The sequence below is a fragment of the Bidens hawaiensis genome, unplaced genomic scaffold (assembly GCF_021521415.1).
Source record: "Bidens hawaiensis isolate Kalapana, Puna unplaced genomic scaffold, B.hawaiensis_p1.1 tig00011661_1, whole genome shotgun sequence".
NCBI classification, from domain to species: Eukaryota; Viridiplantae; Streptophyta; class Magnoliopsida; order Asterales; family Asteraceae; genus Bidens; species Bidens hawaiensis.
In genome coordinates, this window is record NW_027491918.1 from 79,438 (window position 1) to 100,819 (window position 21,382).

At 36.0% G+C, this 21,382-nt stretch overlaps 1 protein-coding gene and 1 pseudogene across 2 annotated transcripts; both read right to left on the reverse strand.

Moving 5' to 3' along the window:
* Window positions 1-744: 744 nt before the first annotated feature.
* On the reverse strand, window positions 745-2,438 carry LOC143538620 (protein ROH1D pseudogene; annotated as a pseudogene). Its single transcript, XR_013136277.1, has 2 exons — window positions 2,357-2,438; window positions 745-2,126 (listed from the first exon to the last, which is right to left on the reverse strand). The product of XR_013136277.1 is annotated as a protein ROH1D pseudogene (transcript).
* A 5,409-nt stretch (window positions 2,439-7,847) lies between these two features.
* LOC143538647 (tubby-like F-box protein 10) lies at window positions 7,848-11,261 on the reverse strand. Its single transcript, XM_077032160.1, has 5 exons — window positions 11,009-11,261; window positions 9,970-10,396; window positions 9,795-9,882; window positions 8,851-8,986; window positions 7,848-8,763 (listed from the first exon to the last, which is right to left on the reverse strand). Exons 2-5 carry the CDS (start codon window positions 10,324-10,326, stop codon window positions 8,025-8,027), a joined length of 1,320 nt encoding a protein of 439 aa, XP_076888275.1. The 5' UTR covers window positions 10,327-10,396; window positions 11,009-11,261; the 3' UTR covers window positions 7,848-8,024.
* Window positions 11,262-21,382: the final 10,121 nt, after the last annotated feature.

Below are 21,382 nucleotides of genomic sequence, written 5' to 3' on the forward strand. Positions count from 1 at the left end.
CTGTCTGTTTGTCCGACAAAACTTCAACAGACGAACACGAACAAAATCTTATCAGTTCGGTCTGATTCGTTTACAGCCCAAGAAGGATCATATGGTTATAAATATTGGACAAATATTGAAATGATCCAAATTAAACAATGGGTTTAGGTTATGGTTTGCAATATATGGACCTATGGACAAAATGGGCTAGGATAGGGTGGAGACTGGGCACTTTTCATAAAAATGGACTGGACTCAGGTCTCAGAACCAACCCTGCTGGTGGGTGGGTGAACATCATGTAGGGGACCCAACAATACCAAAGTCACTATCGTTCATCAGTTATCACTTATCAGTGGGTTCCATTCATTTAATTCATTTCATACAAAACCAACTACTACTTGAAAGAAAGATGTCTTAATCTACAACATTCACCAAATAGAGACATGTGTACAGATAAGACCTGTTTAATACAAAACCAATTTTAACTAAATAACCATATAAACACTTTACACTTATGTAGTTTAATTTAGTATGTGCTAGATTAAGTAGGAGAGAGAAAAAGATACGGTTACATAACTAGCACTACATTCAGATGTTTGATGTATTATGTAGTTCTCACAGTTCACTTAGTTATGTACTTTACTAATATGCATTTAACGGCCCGTAGCCCTTTTCTTTCTCATATAGTTTATGCATATAACAAAGAATTAAAGTTTCCAAACCACAAAACCTAATACTTATAAGACACAATTAAACAACATAAGAAACAAGAATAAAGATATAATAAGTATAAAATAACTACTCTCAAACTACACATATCACTAACACAGAATCCATTATTATTCCCCCCTCATCTTATACCCTTGTCTCCTCCAACACAACACAATCCAACATAAAAATAAATAAATAAAAAAACAAACTTCTTACACTAAACATATGACCCTCAAGATTATGCCCGGCCCATAACTTCAAGCCCATCGGTCCTACACGCCATGATCACATGAAACACTTCTCTCAGCTGGCGCTCCAACGGGCCCAACCCGTTCTTAAACACTTCACAAACTTGTGACACTTGTTTAACACCTGTTTTCACTTCTTCCTTTTGTTCTTCAGTCAACGGAAACTGGTTGACCGAGTCAACCAGATCCGTCACCACATGAATCGACTTTTCCATTTGCTGAATCTCCTTTAGCAGCCCGATATTATTCTTCCGTTCACGTTTCTTGGACTCGTCCACTATCCGAGTATGAAGCAAACTCAAAGGTGTACCCCATGAAAACTGTCTCGGTACAGAAAACTGAACCTGCAAGCTTCGGTCTTGACTTGGGACTGCACACACCACAGCCCATAACACAAACATAAGGACAAAACCCATTGTGTAAACAACGTTAGCAAGCCCGCTAGTGGCGGAAATCTCATGTCCTTTAGGTGGGACCAGCCCGTTAGCTATCAGTTGAAGCTGTTTACTTGCAGACCATGAATTAGGTACAGTCCAAGTCATAGACCTTGCATGTCCTGCCTTCTGATTATTAGTATTATCTTTCCTTTTATTCAGGCCAACGGAAGAACGGTTTCTGTATGCAAAAACCGATGATGATTGATTATTACTATTATTATTGTTTTCGAGCATGATCACAGCTAAATCAGCTAAACCCCTTTTCGCCCTCCTAAACTGTCCTTCAACCATCACATTCCTCGATTTCGAATCAAAAGCAGTCGAAACAATGTCCAAATGCTTATTCCAAACCCGAATCTTTTCCACCCCGTCACAAACCGCATTGCAAATATCCAGTCCTTTAACAATCACATCAAACAACTCCGTTACAAAACGATCCAACGGCGGTTTCGAAAGATTCGGCCCGTTTACCGACATAACACCCTTAAAATCACCTAAGCACCCGATAAACGCTTCCAACAGCTTAGACACCCAAGTCAACGACAAAATCTCCTCGTCGGACGAACCCGAAAGCACTCGAAACCGCCGAAAAACCTGATGCTCGAACGATCCAAGCTCACATTGGATACCGGAACCGGAATTCGCATTCAACTCCATTGAATGCACTTGATTTGTGTTCCGATCATTCCCGATACCGATTATCGACCGACGAAGCGTCTCAAAATGCATAATTTGATTAATTTCACAAACCCTAAGTACCAAAAAACAAATCAACACTTAAAACACAACTCAAAACCTATAAGTTCAACACAATTATGAATCCACATGCATACAATCAAACTCAATCCACATGCAATTCAAAATTATTCAAAATTTCAAACACAAGTTAAACAATTTGGGGAAAATATAACAGGGATGAAATTAAGTGCATTTAAGACATAATTACATGAATTAAAGTTGAATTGAAGAGAACAAGAGTACCTAATTTGGAGGATGCAGTTACCAAAGCAGCAGAAGATGAATGAAATTGGAAACCCTAATTTGGGTTTTATTATAAATGGAATTGAAGTGTTGCTTACTTGGACTATGAACACCTGGAAATAGTTCAAATATGGAAAACTTTTACAAAACATTTAAATTTATTGTCAGATTAATAATAATAAAATATTTGTTTGTGTCAATTTGTTATTGTTATTATTAAATAAATAGTTTTATGAATAAATATAATGTGTTGTAGAGGACGTTTCTACACGTTCATTGGGTTTCAAAAATTGTTTGGAACCAAAATTCAAAAGTTGTGCACCAAACCCACAAGTTATGGGATACTTGATTGTTTATTTTTTTTTTTAAATTAGGTTGTTTTTTTGGAACGGTAACTTTGTGATTCGTAACTTTATATTAAAATGATATTTATTTTATCTGATGGTTGTTTTAAGTGATGTTTATTTTTTGTTTAAATTATAAGAGGAGAGACTTTAGCGTGTAAAAGAAAGTGTGTTTGATTTTATGCTTTTTACCCATTTATTTATTAATATATTATTATTTGATTTTTTTAGTGTAACATAGTGTAATGCAATATAGCGTAGTACTTCATAGAAAAACCATACGTAGTTAAATGAGTTAGAGCAAAGAGTCATACACAAAAGCTAATAGTAGGATTTGTGGGATATTGTTTATCATTAAGTGATGATCGGTCATGAGTAAACTATGTTAGTGATATATAACCAAGCAAAATCCAGGAAATACGGCATTACACCTATGCCGTCCCGTACACTCTTCTACAAACGATGGTGAAGCTTTGGCGCCGGAGAGGGGACAGACTCAATACATATAAAAAATTTTATAAACAGGGGTCGGGGTAAAAACTTTTAGACCAAAACAGATGATTTGCAGCACTGAGCAAAAAGATGGAAGTGGGGAGACTCCTAGACATCCATTAAGCTTTGCCAATGCCTACAAAGGTCTATACGTCCATACATCACTTAGACTAAGGGGTTGTTTGTAGCCTCTTAATGGTAATTAAGATACTACCTCTAAATGGTCATTAAAAGGTTACCTCTTAATGGTTCATAGCCTCTTAATTGTTAAGATGCAGCCTTAAGTCTAAATGGTTAAAAGATTACTTCTTAATGCATACCTCTTAACCATTCAGACTTAAGGCTATCTTTTAACCATTATGAGGTTATGAATCATTAAAATGTAGTCTTTTAACGACCATTAAGAGGATACCAAACAACCCTTAGACCCCAAGACACATCTATGTCCATAGTCCTAATACGACGCCTCCAAAACTTATATCCCTGATCATGTCCTTATCCTAATACGACGCCTGCCAAACTTATATCTTTGATAAAAAAAATGGAAGTCTAATAAATCATTTATAATCCGCTCATCTCATCTCTAACAAATCGTATTAATCAAAAGACAATAGCTCAAAATATATACAATAATTCACGAATAAAAAGGGCCGGATTCAAATTTTCGGCCGAAAACGGCTAAATTTGCACTATGTGTAAAAAATTTCGGCCAAACGGCTAAATTTACACTACGTATAAAAATATTTAGGCCGAAAACGTCTAAATTTTACACTACGTATAAAAAGTTTCAGACGAAAACGGCTAAATTTTACACTACGTATAACATATTTTAATAAAAAACAGCTAAATTTACACTACGTTTAAAAATTTTCAGATCAAAACGAATAAATTTACACTGCTGTGTAAATAATAGGAGGGGCGGGGCCACCCGGGCCCTGAGCACCCTTTGCCATTACTTGAGCCCCCTAAAATTAAAACGATAAAGCTTGAACCTAAATGAGCTCGGGCTCGTTAACACCCCCTAACTATAAGAAATCATAAGTAAATGCGGTAGCACTTGCTATTAATTTATATGGACATTTGTGATTTGTAATTGCGAAAATGTTTTTTTTTTCACCATATAAGAAGATATTGAAGTATATTAAAAGCAACAAAAAATTGATAAATTAGTTTTTCATAGATGACACTAATATATAACAAAAATTGTTCGCATAAGTGCGTTTAAACAATTTTATCAAATTTGATAATATCACAATCATGTTGGTAAAACTTTGAAATAAATATAAGAAAATATGATTATTTAAAAAGGAAAATTGGAATTTAATAATTCTAACTTTACGTTGTTCGATAATAATCCCAACTTTGAAAATGGCCATCACTGGTCCCAACTTTCATGCTATTTATTTTCATTGGACCACCGTTAAATAAAATTTAACGACGTTAAATTTTTTCCAAGTTTTAAAAAATAATTAACGACGTTAAGTTTTTTCCAAGTTTTAAATTGATGTTTTAGGGCTTTTGATCGGAATGAGAATACAAATCGATTTATGTAAAACTTAATTCGAAACAGCGCTTCAAACAACTTAATTTTTGTTAATTAATTGTTTAAACACTGGAACTGAAGCATCCTTTAGTCGTTTGGACCACTGTTTGGAGGTAAGTTTTACATCAATAGACTCCTAAAATATAAGTTTGAAACTTGAAAAAAACTTAACGCTGTTAAGTTTTTTTTAACGGATGTCCAATGAAAACAAATAATGTGAAAGTTGAGACCAGTGACATCCATATTCAAATTTAAGATTATTATCGGTCAACTGTTTAAAGTTAGGATTATTAAAATCCAATTTTCCATATCTATACTATATAATAAATAGAACTTACTAAGTGCCACATGTAATCATCAAATTCATTCTTACAAAATTTTTTTCTCTTCTCTCTCATATTAAATACCTTTCACAATTCTCCTTCTTATTAATAATCTTGTATTTTATTTTTTTTCTACTTTTTAATCTTTCATTTTCTCTTTTCAATAATTCTTTGCTATCAATAATTTTGTATTTTATTTTTTTACTTTTTAATTTATTTCTCTTTTTAATAATACTTTCTTGATTTAAACAATTAAATACCAACATAAATATATTTTTTTGTTTTACATAAATATATTATATTAGTTATTTATATTAGGTTTTTTTAAGTAACCAATTTTCACGTTGATATTGAATATTGATTTCAAAAATAAAGGTCTTTAATATATTATATTAATTAAGGTTTTATAACAAATGATATTATTAGATGAAAAGGCAATATTAATTTTAAAATTAAGTTTCAATAAACTTTAACTTATTAAATATATATGATTATTTACTAAATTACAAGTCTTTTTCTTTCAAACCCTGAAAAAACAAATTCACTATTGATGTATTCTTAGTGTTTGTGTTAACTTAAACAAGCGGGTTTCTGTAGCCGGTTAAAATATCAAACATGGTTCAAGTCAAAACAGTTTATGATTAAAATGAGTTTCGGTCAACTGTGGTTTAAAAAAGTAGTCATTTACAACTTCTTTTTAGTTAACTATTTAATCAACCAATCATTTATGTTAAGTTTATAATCTTAAAAATTCACAAAAATTTAAACACTAGTCTGCATGTTTTGGTTTTTCAGGTGAATAAAATCACTTATCTTTGGAATACACATGTTAAACATTAGCACACTAAAATATGCATATAAGCAGAAACAATGTGAAACTGCTATATTTTTATATAGAAAATAAAGTTACAAATAAAACTACAAGTATTGTATACAAAGAAGTATTTAGAGATTTATGAATTTCTAACAACTCTTTATTTCCATATTGTATAATGTGTAATTTATTCTACCATATAAAATATCTTTATATTTTTTTAATATATTTTTTGTATTCTACATTGTATTATTATTTAACTAAATTTATTTATTCTAACCCGTGTGCTACACGGTTAACTAACCTAGTTACTAATAAATAATTCACCTTAAAAACATATGGAAGAAGCACGGTCTTCTAGAGATTTCATCACTTGTTTCTCTGGTCGTAAGCATATTCTTGTCCTTTAATATTTTTCTTCCTACTTGCATATATAAATTAAAATTATAAAAAAAAATAGTTAAGATAAAGACGTGGCAAGTCTATTTAATAAAAGACGTGACGGTCTATTTCATGTAGCTTTCCATATGATTATAGTCCCTTACTGAGAGGATACCACCCGACCCATTCAATGAAACAATAATAATTATTACTACGAATAAATACTGTGGATACACAATGCCCGGTTATGCCTGTTTTAATACAAACAATCTCAAGTCAAATTGTTAACTACAGTTTCAAAATAATACAAATCAATTACAACGGTTTGGTTGGGTCAGCAATCGGCATAACCGGCCAGTTTTTACGGTTTGACGGTTTCACAGTTTGTTTTTTTGTTTCATGAAAATAGCTTTGATTAAATTTCTAAAAATGATAAAAGTTATTAACGAATATAATACATATATATAACTTCATATTTCTAAATGAAAAGGATTAATGATAAATGTTAAACGGATTCGAGACATATTCAAGTTCCAAACAGTAAGCCATCGATATCAAACTGCAGATATCTTAAACCAGTCGCACGGGCCGTCATACTTCTATTTAAAGTTTAAACAGCTTGATCGATTTCTGGCAGTTTATGAACAACCTAACAAAAAAAATGCTTTTTAAACTTTATTATGCTTATGGTAAAAATGCCTAGTTAATATATTGAGAATATTTATTTCGATCAAATATTTTTTATATCGGGCATTAGATTAATAGAATAAATACCTTTTTTATATGTAAAGCAAAAGATTTATTACAACTAACCCACAAAAAAAATCTAATCCACAACGGACTTGCAAATAATATATAGTCCCGAAAAAGTATGTTTACACGTGAGATTCTTTGCCGATAAAAAAAAACTAACCCACAACGGACCTGCAAATAAGGATGGGCAAAGAGACACCAAAGTGATAGGAAACCAGTTATTCAGATAATTCATAAAAATAGGAGTAGTGAAGCGGTTTAATAACCGTTGAGTAGAATCAGTATTTGTAACCTATCCTGTGTTTATTTTGAGATGTCCATGTTTTTGTTTATTAAAATTAGGGTTTGTTAACCTTGTAAACTGGAGATCACCAATCTCGAATCGGGTCAATATCCATTTCAATTTCAGTAATCAAGTTCTTAATTTCGGTTCTTATCACAAAGCCTTTACACACACGAGATCAAAGGGGACATTTGTTTTAAAGCAACCTTTTTTAAGAAACAGGTAGCGACGGATATGTCGATAAACTGGTTTGCAAATAATACGTGCTGATACGCCATGTATCCTAACCGGGTGGGAAAATTTACACAGTAGAAGGGGATCTAAGAGTGCAGTAAAGATCCAAGAATGACGTCGAGCGGAAACAAATAAAAACAGTGTTATCAAACTGATAGATACAGGAAACTAATTTTCAAGAAAAGTTGATAAACTTACGAATAAATAAACCATTGCAGGGTTAAGTTATTCTACAATGCGACACACTTAACGAACCTATTAACAAAGACATAGAAGATGGTGGCTAACATATGATTAATTCACTAAAAAATACATGCGATATGTTCTAATGTGAGACGATCGCAACTCGCAAGATGAAACAACGGAAAAAGTTGAGTTTATAATCCAGTTTTTTCAATTCAAAAACATACAGCAACAACAATTTCCTTTTTCAGCTAACAAAGCAACATAACATACCTTTTGGTTGGTTTTTTGATTTTTAATATTATTTATTATTTCCTTCTATTCACAAGCTAATTTGGTGTCAAAGCTGCTTAAACAGATAGCAAAAGCTTGAAACGCAGATAACGGGTACCGGTAATCCATTGTAAACATATCTTTGCCCACTTTCCCAAACTGCAAGATCACTTTATCCTGCTCCACTTGAGCCGCCGGCTGAGAAGTTCCCGGTGCCGCCGCCGCTGCTGGAGGTGGTTTGGCGGCAATCAACTGAAAATTCTTCACAGAAGCAATCGTCACACGCCCTTTAAAATTCAAACACCAACACTGAAGCTGCTCATGCCACCTAGGCGCCTTGTTCTTCAACACCAAGGGCAATTTCGTCTTTTCACTATCCGGCACGTCATTCGAAATAGCGGCACCGACAATTTCAGAAAACCGAGAGCTGCTGAACTCGGTGGAGCGGTCGAGGGACTTTGAGAACGAAATGCTGCGAAACGAGTCTTCAAGGTATGATGGGTTGACCGGAAGGAGCTCGGGTTGACCGGGCACAAAGGCGCCAGGCTCGAGGGCTGCGGTGGGAATCGAGTGCATGATGCAGTGCATCTTACGTGGTCCCCGTGTACCAAGCACGTTAAGCTCATAGGTGATATGGGCAATGTTGTAATTTCCGTTTGGTACCTTCGGTGAGACTTTTTTGGAATAAAACCTGCGGCTTGATCGGCCCGGGTCGGGTATAAGTGGTCCCGAGTGTGGAGGCTGTGTGTCGTATATTATGAACTTTGTTCCTAGAAAATTAGATCTGGAATACAAGTAACGAAAGTTTAATGATTATATATACAGACACTTGTTTTTATATAATTGTATCTAATGTCGTAAAACAGCATACCTAAGTTTGCCAACATACGCATTGTTTGATCTTGAAATGTGATCAGCATCCATGGATATAACATACTCGGTGTAAGTGGTTCTTCGGGTTCGTTTAGCAGAAAGCAAGAACTTCCCACTTTCAACCAGCAAAGCCGCTGCAAAACCAAAAATTTAAGAGTAAGAATTTGAATGCATATGTATACGCAATATAATAACACTAACAAGTTACGAATTCAAGAAAAACATGGTGTTTTCTATTAATTTTAAAATATTAATAGGTATTCATGTTCGTGGGTTGGCAGGTCCAACCAGACATAAACCTGAAAATTTGACATTACGCCATTAATATTAGCCATATGAACCCGAACACATTCTGGCTAAAACAAATGACCCTTATGACCCGCAGATTTTTTTTTATTTTTTTATTTTTCTGCATATTAATAGTTTTAAAATTACAGATTTACAACAGAATATATAAATGTATATAAAACAATTACATTTTAATTATAAAATCTTGTGTCAATTTCTGTTTCAGCCTCTAAATTTTGGCAAAACAAAATACACAAACCAGTTTAGTTAATGATATAAAAAACTCATTTATTAAAAAGGTCGTAAAAAATAACGGGTTAAACGGGTCAACCCATGAACCCACCAATTTGACACGAACACGACCCGTTAGGTAAACGTGTTCACGGGTCCAACCCGAAACTTACAGACCCAAACCTGCGAATTTTGTGTTAAGTTAGTTTTCACCCATAAATTAACCAAATTTGGGTAATGCTTTAACTCTAATTGGCAAAAGCTAAAAAGTTAAAAAGTATAAAAGAATACATGTCTAAAGTCATCCAAAGAATTTTGAAATATACAAAACTTCTTTAACCACTTTACTAAGATACCATCATAATAAATAGTATAACTTTAGACCCGAAGATAGAGCAGAAACTCAATATTATAAATCCTCACCAGGGTTATGACACAGGAAAAGATGATAAGTCAAGTTTGACTTATCCCTCTTGATGTAACACTGAATAGTACCGTCACGGGGACCGGGCTGAAACGATATCAAACAACTTCTGAGAATCAAATTTATAAAACTCAAGCGTATAAACAGAACAAGATAAGAAGTTATCAAAAAAACCTGCTTTAAGGAAACCGGAAACGTAATCTTCCCGCATGATTCAGGATTTCTAACAATTTCTTTACACATACTCCTCCAAGATTTACAAACAGCAGCACACGCAACCACATGTTTCCGTTCAGGCCACGCACTTTCACTTTCTTCCAACCGCTTAATCACATCACAAAGAAGCTCGGGAGGCAAATTAGCCCACCGACTGCTTTGAATTATAACAGGGGCAAGATTGTAGCTTACATCATTCACCGACCCCTGAGACTTTCCTCTACTATGAAGTCCGCTAAGCCTCACATCAAAACTCCGCCTCGATAAGCTCCCAAACCCGTCCCTCACGTCACGAACTATGCTACGAAACGACATTTGGAAACAAGATATCGAACAGAAGCTTTGTTTTCAATGATGTGACATGAAATTTGACATCTGAATCTCGCTGCACAAATGTTAAAAGATTGTGAATTAGAGTATAGTGAGTGGGATAAATAAAAGGTGGAGAAAAAGAAAGTGATAAGCAGAAAAGACAGGTTCACATGGTGCTAAAGGAGACTAATTTCATACCTTTATCAGAGATTGACTTTTTCCATTTTCAATCTAAAGTTAGCTCAATTTATGGAACTAAATCAATAATCAGTAAGAATCCTAAGAAACCTAATTTCAAAAGGCCAAAGCTTTGATCTTTATCCATTCAACCTCTTTCAAGATTGATAAAAAACAATAATAAAATTTTTCATGTTCAGAAATTTCATAAATTTAGAAAATAACCTGTGAATCTTGAAAATTCATCATCTTTTTCAAGAAATCTTGTAAAAATCATAAACCCCCAAATTCTGCTGTTCAAAATCACTAATCTGAATAAGGGTTTGTTGGATTTGGGTTTTTATCAATTTGTTTCAAAAACCCCTAAAAAATTCCTAAAAAATACATGAAATTTATATAAAAAAAAAGAAAAAAACCCTTGTTGTGAACAAAGATTACAGTTAATTAAAACCAAATTACAAGCAACAATTGCAAGATCAGATTCATATATAGTTACATACAGCCATACCTTAAGCAAAAATCTTGAAAACCCTTTGACTTTTAGAGGGTTTAAATCAAAAGTCTCTTTTAGGACTTTTCACAAACAGTTGGTGGGCATGGAGGAAATGAGACCTAGAACACCATAAACTCTTGACATTAAATTAAATCTGGCTCAACGAACAAGAGGGTAAGTAAAGTAAGATAAAAGTCTACGGGTTATTAAATAAACAATTAAATAAATAAATAGTGATTATCCTAATTGAATTGATGTGGAATTTATTGTTAAGTTAATGTATATAATAATAATAATAATAATAATAATAATAATAATAATAATCAACGAGGAGTAAGATATAATCAAGGGATTAAATTAATACCCGCATGCATCTGAACCGATCAAAACTATATACAGTATGAATACGAGAAGTAGAGGGTTGGTTGGTGTGAGCTTTGGTTGTTTCCTTGCTTCAACGGGTACTTATTATTATTATTATTATTATTATTATTATTATTATTATTATTATTATGACCCTCAACAAATCAACCCAAAGAGACTTGTAAAGAGGATGAGATTATTATTATTTTTTATAAAGGTTTATGTTCTTTTAAATAATGTAGTAGTTGTTACATGTGTACTTTGGGTAGGTTGTGTATATAGAAAATATCATACACATTTAATTTATTATTTTTATTTATTTTTTTAAGGGTGTAACGTTTATGTACAGATGTATAGGTAACGAACAAGCAAAGTGATTTGTTTATATATGTTTTTTGAATATTAAAAAATAAAATACCGAGAACAATGACCGTTGCATTTACTTTTAATTAAAGTCGTAAAGATAAATAACTTTTTTTCTATTAGGCCATCCGTAGTGGGCGGATTATTTGTATGATGACGGGCTACAAGCCTGCAACACCCCTTCCCCTCTCCCGTGGCAATTTTAGGGGCGATTGGTGTGGGGGGGGGGGGGTCGCCAGGTTTTTCTCGCCTTCTCTTCCTTTACTTTTATTGTTGTTATTATTATTATTATAATTATATTCATATGTGAGTGATATATATATATATATATATATATATATATATATATATATATATGATCAGGATTACTTGAGAACTATTTTGTATCACAAAAAACCCAAAAATAAAAATAAATCATAAAACGCAAAAATGAAACAAGTAAAAATAAAATAAAATTCTTATTTATCATCTCGGTTTCATAAAAAAAACGTCTTGGTTTAGCTAAATTATACACATATGTATAATATGTACATATATGTACATACATGTTTTTATATACATATGTACAATTTAAGGTAAATGATAATGTACATATGTGTATACACGTAACTAGAGATTAAATAAAATTATACACATGTGTATAATACGAAGTTTTTTTATGAAGCTGGAATGAAATATAAGATTTTGGTTTTTTTACTTTTTATTTTTTTTTTTGGTTTTATAATTTTTGTAAATATTTTTTTAAAGGTTATTTTTGTGGCTCAAAATGGTTTTCAAATTTCTCAATTTACAAAGGGTTATCTTAGGATCCTTACCCTACAACACCACTCACCCTAAAACAAAAACGCACCATTTGCTGATTGGGCGCCACATGACATAAAACGCCTCATTTTATAGCTCTTCCACTATACATAGTTTTATGAATCTATTAGGCCTTCCTAGTGTGTGTGTGTGTGTGTGAGAAATTATGTGTATGCATGCTTATACACACAATATAGTGGAGGAGAGAGTTCAGAGATTATAACAAAATATACTCTCGTACTTCTTTAAATTTATTACTTGACATTTTGGCTTGGGAATAAAAGCATCTCCAACGTCGAACCTTTATAAATCGTCTTATCACCTGTCACATCTGATTTTAAGCTTCATTCAAAAAACATTTATTTCTTCTACAATACCAAACCTCTATAAACCATATTAAAAATTATAAAATTATGTGTGTGTGTTTTAAAATACTGGGGTCCACCACTCGTCCGACTCATTGTCCATTTGTCTGTCCCCTGCATACTTGGAAACGAAACCTTCTTCCCACAAATACAAGTAGTCTAGGATGATTTCGTTTGCCATTGCCACATAGATGTGGACCTTAGGCATTGGAGCCCGTCGTGGCGATTGCCCTATTGATTCGTATAAGTTACTTTGGTATTACTTATAGGAATTGTATTTAGATTTTTTTTTAAAAGAAACTATAATTTATAAATGTGTGATGCACGAGTAATTCACTTATTCATTAAATAGTCCAATGGTACCATGTGGTGAAGATGCTTCTATGAAGCATGCTACTGTTGTATTTATAAATTGTATTTAAAATTCGTGACATAAGATATATCGGTTTTAAAATAAACATAACATTTGTTTTTGAAATGTTGGATAGACTCTAAATCATAACAAGTCGCTATAGCTTTTAATTCATTAACTATGAATGCGTTTTAGATTTTTTTTTTCCCAATAGACCACTCAAAAATTGATCCCCTTTGGTACTCATGGTAAATTTTAGGGGTTGCAATCTTAACTCAAACCTTTTTAAATAGGTCAATTTAAGTTGTTTTAAAAATTAAATGAGTTGATTTGGGTAAAAGATTTTAACTAAATGGGTCAATACGAGTCATTTGAAATTCCATTATTTTATTTTTGGGTCAAAATGGATCGACAAGTTCAAAGAATTGGGTCGATGTGGGTTAGTGTCCTAAGGAAATGTGACAGGTTTCGGATTGGAACGCGTCTTCGTACAAGACAGGTTTCTGTTTCAGATTGGAACGGGTTGGTTCATGTTTCAAGCCAACACGAGTTTTCACCAGTGACGGGTTGGGTTTTGGTTTCTTTTTGGTCGATTCCGGACTTGTTTTTGTCCGTTTTTCGGTTTCGGTTCGATTCTCATTTTTTTTAATTCTTTTTAAGGAACGAGGACAACATAGAAAACGTTTTAGTGTTTTTACTTTTTTTGTTTATGCTTTATACTTTGAGTTATAATTTTTTATTCTTATTTTTAAATATTTTTTTGAGGGTTTTTGATCTTAATAGAAAACCCTTCAAAAAAAATTCAAAAAAATTTAAAAAAAAATCATAACTTAAAATATAAATAAAAAACAAAAATTTTAAAAAAACTAAAATGTTTCCGCCATTATTCCCATTCAAAAAAAAAAAAAACTCAAAACCTGGTTCGACCCTAACCTATTCCGACCCAAACCAAAACAACCCTTTTTTTAATTGACCCGTTCTGACCCAAACTCATTCTGACCCATGACTCATTTCAACCCATGACTCGTTCGACCCGACCCAACCCATTTACCACCTCTAGTAAATATCATTTTAACATTTCATTCTATAGTCATAATAAGCGAAGACTCATACATAACCATCTAGTTTGTAGTTTGCTAATAGGATTGAAAACAAACATATATCATTACAAAAACTATAGCAACGCCAAAATCATCAACAACATGAACATCAATATATGTTCATATACAAATAGCCCTTATTGTTGTTCTAATTGCACATCTAACATTAAAAATTTGTTTTTTAGTGCGTTGTTTTCTAAATTTTTTCGTAAGTTCAGGTCTAACACTAACTTCCAAATCCAATATAACTTCGCGTTAAGATTGTGTAAGTGACCAAAATACCCTATGAATATATTAACACATGGACCATTAATGTACTCTATTTATTAACTACATAGACTATTAACTAACGCCTTGTGTCCTGCCCCCTCTCACGTCCTTGCAAACTATCAACCACCCATTGAACATCGACAACATGTTTTTCCCGTCGCCCTCTTGAACTTCACGCCAATCACCACTAACTCGTTGCACCTCTCCGTAGACCATGATTTCGACTTGCCCTATAAATGGATACATTATCATGAAACTATATTATTATGACAAGTTTTATTTGAGTTAAAAAGAATACAATATTAGTAACATGTAACTAGTGTTTGTGTTACAATACAAGTTAAACTCAGTAAACAAATGAAATTATTGGAACGTGAGATTCACGTGAGGAGTGTATTCATGAAACATCATTGCTTTGTTGTTTTCCACCATCCGCATGGGCCTTTAACCATACTTAAATTTACATTTACTTAATAAACCAATTTACAAGTCTAGTAATACGCACAATAGTTAATAGACATATTAAAACATGATTGTATATCAATATTATAAAGGTAATAATTCATAGTCGTTCGAAACTTTGGTTCTTAATCACGACCACTTCTCGGGTCGTGTAAACATTTTGAATTCATCAAAATGCACTTTCCCTATGTTCTATATTGTAAACAAGAAATTTGAGGTTAAACATGATGTATTGATGTCCGTCCGTTAAACTACAAATTATTAGTAGCTAAGGTACACAAATGTCTGAGGTTCAGTCGACATCATATTGTAGGAAGCTGGTTCATCGTTTTATTTAAATAAATAATAATGCTATCGTTATTTGTGGGAAATATAAAACTTACAAGTTTATGTAACGGTTGTTCTTCATTGAGAATATTAACGGTATCTTGATTGTCGTTCTTGGTTGCAAAATGTTGGCGGTTGTTGTTGATGATTTGTGTCCAACAAGATACCTTAAAGCAGTTTTCGAGCTGTTTGTTCTTTGTATCCCAGGGTACAATTTTCAACATTTTAAGGGGGTTTTATTTCATGTTCATGGGAACTGATAATTAGTTTTATTTGAGTTTTGTAAGTTTCAAAAATAAAAAATGAGTTAAAATGGAGTATATTTATTAAGCTTGAGATCAAATATTGGGTTTCATGTGGTTATAGAGTTCAAATGTTTTTTTTTTTTTTTTTTAAGAGAAAAAGAAAACGAGTTGTTGGGCTGTTGCCAACGGAAACAAGAATTAACTATAGTAGTTGGGCTCTACTAAAAATCAAAATGGGCTGCCCAATTCGTTTAACCCAATTGCGAATAAAACAAGCAGAAGCAGCCAACAAAGAGACGCCCTTAATAAAGGCTAATTGGAGACATCTTTCATATAGCAAATTTATTTTTTACCTAAAATTCTCTAACCTTATACCGGTAAGGATTTGAATCCATCTTCTGTGTTTTAAAAGGGTGAACATTATACCATTAGATCATTAGGTTATGTGTGAGTTACAAGACTGCTAGCTCAATTAGTTTAAGCTAGTTGTTTTTTTTGGAAAGACTTTTTTGTGTTTTTTTCCGAACGGTGACTTTCACAGTTAAACTATCTCAATGCGCGATCATGTCGCGCCCCGCCACCCCACTCAGGCCAACTCTGTTGACATGATCGGGATCCACGCTGGCATCCGAGTTTGGCTTGGCGTTCCCGGTAAAACCCAGTTGGCTCACCCAGCCCGAAAGCACGGCAGGGTTTTAATGCTTTGATAAAATCCGGTCGGAATCAGGATTCGAATCCAAGACATCCAGGTTATCCATCATGTTCCTGGCCATTGGGGCAAGCCCCGCTGGTTAGTTGAACTATTTCATTTATTGTGAAGACTTTCTTGTGTTTAAGTTATTAGTTGTGAACTATTTCATTTATTTTTCGATTAAACCATAATATTTATTTTATGTGTTTCTTGTTCTAGATTATGAGTAGTCAAACTTTTAAACACTGGTAGAAACGAAATTTGACATGTGTTGGCCTATTTGGTTTGAGTTCTTTTGTTGATGATTCATACATGTTATAGGGATGAGATCGGGACCGTACCGGTACCGACCGGTCCCGGTTCTAAAAATTCCGGTCCCGAAAATCGTGAATTCTTGGTACTGGTACGGGATCCGGTACCGGGATTGAAGGTAAAAATTCGGGAAATACCGCTCCCGGTCGCGTACCGGTACCGATTTCGGTACCGGTACCAACCGGTACCATTACCGATTTTGCTCATCCCTATGTTATAATCACTCTTATTTATTAATTAGTGTGGTCACGTGAATCAATATAAACACGTTTACTCATAATGTTGCAGGGCATGAGAGTTATAACTAGATGCTTTTGTTCATCTTGATTGTTTTCTTGTGGTGTATATAGACACGAAAGACGATGATGGATACCATTTAGTAGAAATAATTGTTAAACTCGATTGTTAGTGAACTCCGTTCCACCATAACTTTGAAGTGTCTTTAATCTTGCATTCAGTTGTGTAGTCACAAAGGACATGAAAGTTATAATAACATTACTCGTATACTTAGCCGACATGATCATCATTGGAGGTGTCATGTGTGTGGTAGCCCCGAAATCAACGTACTAATCTAGCGAGTTAGAGGTGACATAACACTGAGCTTGAGAAGCTTGTGCGAGATTGCCAATTGTAGAAGCACGTTGAGCAAAAGTAGAAAGGCTAGGACAACTACTCACATTAAGTCCGTCTTAGCGACATATTTGGTAGTGGGATGGTCGCCTTCCACAATTACGACCAGAAAAGGTACCACGTCCCTTACCTCTTGATCTGCGAGAGTGAAATGGTTGGAGGAACGCTGCTGCGTGGCGCACGGTGTTGAGACACAAAAGCGGATTGGAAGAAGTCATGAGAGGGCAAAAAGCGGATTCGAACCCTGAAAAGGTCGAAACCATTATCAAAATGGAATCACCTACTACCATCAAACAAGCTCAGACACTGAATGGACGACTAGTCGCACTTAACCGCTTTTTGGCAAACCATGCGGATAGGTCGTTCCCATTCGTGTCAACATTGAGAAATTGCTTAAAGAAAACGCACTTCCGCTGGACACCAGAAGCGGAAGCAGCTTTTCAAGAGATTCGGTCACGCTTGATCGAACTCCCAACACTCACAGCACCAGAAGTGGGGAAGGAATTAATACTTTACCTCTCCGCCACAGACAGAGCAACCGGGGCAGTCCTACTAGTAGAACGAAAAGGCATCCAGATGCCCATCTACTATGTTAGCCGCGTCTTAACAGATGTAGAAACCCGGTACTCTACCCTGGAAAAATTAGTCTTAGCGCTTGTACAGGCTTCACGCAGGCTAAGACGGTATTTCCAAGGCCACCCAATCACCATTCTCACCAACTTCAAACTTGCAAACGTTCTAGGCAAACCCGAGTTGTCAGGGCGCCTAGCCAAATGGGCAATTGAATTGGGAGAATACGCGATAAAGTACAAGCCAAGACCAGCCATAAAAGGCCAGGTTTTGGCCGACTTTATTGCAGAAGTCCCTGCTTCGCGGGAAAAAGAGTGCCAGGAAAAGGCTCAACCCTCTCCAGCACAGGACATTGATGATGTCTGGCGACTCTATACTGATGGAGCAGCTAACAACGAGGGTTCAGGCGCAGGGTTGAAACTAACTAACCCAGCAGGCCAAGAGTACACTTACGCTATTCGGCTGGATTTCCCAAGTACGAATAACGAAGCGGAGTATGAAGCATTCTTGGCCGGATTAAGAATTGCGCGTAAAATGGGGGTGAAAAACTTGAAATCCCACGTGGATTCCATGTTAGTAGCCAACCAGATAAACGGGACATACACGGCCGTGAACGACACAATGGCCCTTTACCTCGCACAAGCAAAAACCCTTATGCACGATTTTAACGATTGCAAAGTTATGCACATCAAGCGAAGCGAAAACAAATCTGCAGATGCGTTAAGCAAGCTTGCATCGTTAGCCTTCACCCACTTGGGAAAGGACATCCGCGTTGAACTTCTTGGAGCACCATCAGTCCCGCACAAGGAAAATTGTGTCATCCAAACCGGCATGGAAACATGGATGACACCAATCATAAAATACCTTGCAGCGGGTATACTACCAGAGTCGAAGACACATGCAAGAAAGATACGCTGTAAATCACTGAACTATCAACTTGTTGATGACATACTTTACAGGCGTAACTTTCTGGGCCCACTCCTCAGATGCGTGGACTACCAAGATGCCGACTACCTCCTAAGGGAAGTACACGAAGGCATCTGTGGAGTACACGTAGGTCCACGCGCAGTTGTAGCTAAGCTAAACAACACGAGATACTTTTGGCCGGGGATGCACACAGATGCGCTGGCCTACATCAGAAAGTGTAGATCCTGCCAGCTTTACGCACCCAACACGCATTGCCCAAAGAACGAACTTGTTCCAGTCACATCTTCATGGCCATTCCAGAAGTGGGCCATCGATGTGACAGGCCCATTTCCCATAGCAGCAGGGAACGTTCAGTTCCTAGTAGTAGCCATCGACTACTTCACCAAGTGGATAGAAGCAAAACCCTTAGCCCAAACAACCGCAAAACATATCAAAAAATTTATTTGGGAATTTATTATTTGTCATTTTGGACTTCCACAGAATTTGGTGAGCGATAACGGCACCAACTTTCCTGACCAGAAGCTACAAAAGTGGCTGAAAGAGCTTCAAATCACCCACACCTTTACCTCAGTGGCACACCCGCAGGGTAATGGTGAGGTGGAAAGAGCAAACAAGAGCATCGTCGACGGTATAAAGAAAAGACTCTTGGAGCATAGATCCGGCTGGGTGGACGAAGTTCCACATGTCCTTTGGGCAAACAGAACGTTGAAAAAAGCAAGCACGGGCGAAACTCCGTTCAGCCTAACCTATGGCACTGAAGCCATGGTCCCAGTCGAGATTGGTCTACCCTCACCAAGAGTCATAACTCAACCAGAAGACAATGATGCGGAAAGACGGTTAGACCTTATGCTAACCGAAGAATGCAGAGACTTAGCCGCAGCGCGTGAAGAGAACTACAAGCGACAAATGCAAAAGTACTACAACACGCGGATAAAACTCTGCAACTTAAATGTCGGAGACTACATACTGCGTAACAACGAGGCTTCAAACCAAGAACGCCTAGGAAAGCTGGCCCCGGTTTGGGAAGGGCCATACATCATTAAAGAAGTTTTGGGAAAGGGCGCATACCGGCTCGAAAGGCTCGATGGCACCCCCATCCCAAGAACATGGAATGGAGCTCAATTACGCAGATGTTACATGTAGATCAATTCCAAACTTGTAAAGAAAAGGCCTAGAGCCACTTCTAATGGAAATGATTCTCCTTTATCACATTGTGTTGATAGCCTTACCTTTATACTTATGAACTGACCACACTGATATGCCGGTATTCACCGCATAAATAAGTGTGGGAGGAAGTCGTTGCGTGTGGAAAGCGGCACAACCCGCATAAACACAAAAACAGTAAATATTTCTAATGGGAAGATGAGGAAAACCTTCACGCAAGTCAGATATAGGCGAAGTTTAGTCATCCTACTAAGTGAAAGTGACGGTTCTACCCGCACAATCATGATAGAGGAAACAGAACATTAACCTATTATCCGACATGCGTTGAAAAGTCAACTTATTCAAACACTTAGAAAATTGCTAAGCAAAACATATAATGTTTACAAGGCAAGGCGTTAACAAAATATTTATATTCACAATAAAAATTCAAACATTACAAGAATGGCTAGGTATCTACCCGCCTACAAAAATACAAATCTATCCTAACGGTTGGAAGGGATCTCAAGGTTCAAGCTTCAGGACCACTCCCTCCAAACCCACTCGAACCCGCACCATAATTTGTCTGCGGCGGTTCGAGGAAAGCCTTGAGAACAGCTAGCCCGTCATCAGCAGCCGCAATTTCGTTCACCTTCTCCACAACCGGATGCGGAAAGGCAGCATACTGGTTCACAGCTTGGTCGTAGGCAGCTTCAGTTTCTACATCGTGTAAAGGAAAGTTGGAAGGCGGGATGCCCTTCTCTGCAAATCCTAGACCAAGCAGGAAACCAGCCTTCTCCCCATCCTCATAAGAAGCGTTGAGGGCTGCACTCATGGCATCGTCATAAGATGTGTTCACGAAAATCCGATGCACAACCTACAAATATATATATATATATATATATATATATATATAAGAACTTTTCTAAGTATAAAGAAAAGCGTAAAGAAATTATGGAGCTACGCATACCTGAGGCAACGCTTCTCGTAGAAGCCACTCCTTAGTGATCAGAGCTTCTTGGAGGGTAGCTTGAGCTTGATCGCGGGCACGTTCGGCTTCATTTTTGTTGAGGTTGGCAAACAACACATCCTTAGCAGCAGCCTCTTCAACGCCCCTAAGCTTGCGCTCAGTGCGATCAAGCATACCCTTCTGATCCAAGAGCTCTTGGAGCTTCTTGGCATCTTCCAAAGCCAAAGCATCATGAGCCTGCTGAAGCTTCTCTTGTTTGGCTTTGAGCTCTTCGTTTTCAATGCGCAGAGGCTCAGCAACGGCTTCGGCTTTGGTGGCCCTCTCGGTCGCATTACGCGCGGTTTCCTTGGCCAACCTAAGCTGTTCGTTAACAGTTTGGGTAGCCTTGGAACGGGCCTCATGCCTGGCCTGAATCTCGACCTCGAGGTCCTTGAAGGCCTTCTCCTTCTCCGCTGCGGTGGCAGCGAGCCTCTTGTTCTCCTCCCGCAATGCTCGCGCCTG

Coding starts and splice junctions, on each gene's coding strand:
- LOC143538647 (XM_077032160.1), bottom strand. CDS start 10,326: ATGTCGTTTCGTAGCATAGTTCGTGACGTGAGGGACGGGTTTGGGAGC. Junction 9,883..9,969: donor TTCCGGTTTCCTTAAAGCAG/GTTTTTTTGATA, acceptor ATATCGTTTCAG/CCCGGTCCCCGTGACGGTAC. Junction 8,987..9,794: donor TTTCCTGTGTCATAACCCTG/GTGAGGATTTAT, acceptor TTGGTTTTGCAG/CGGCTTTGCTGGTTGAAAGT.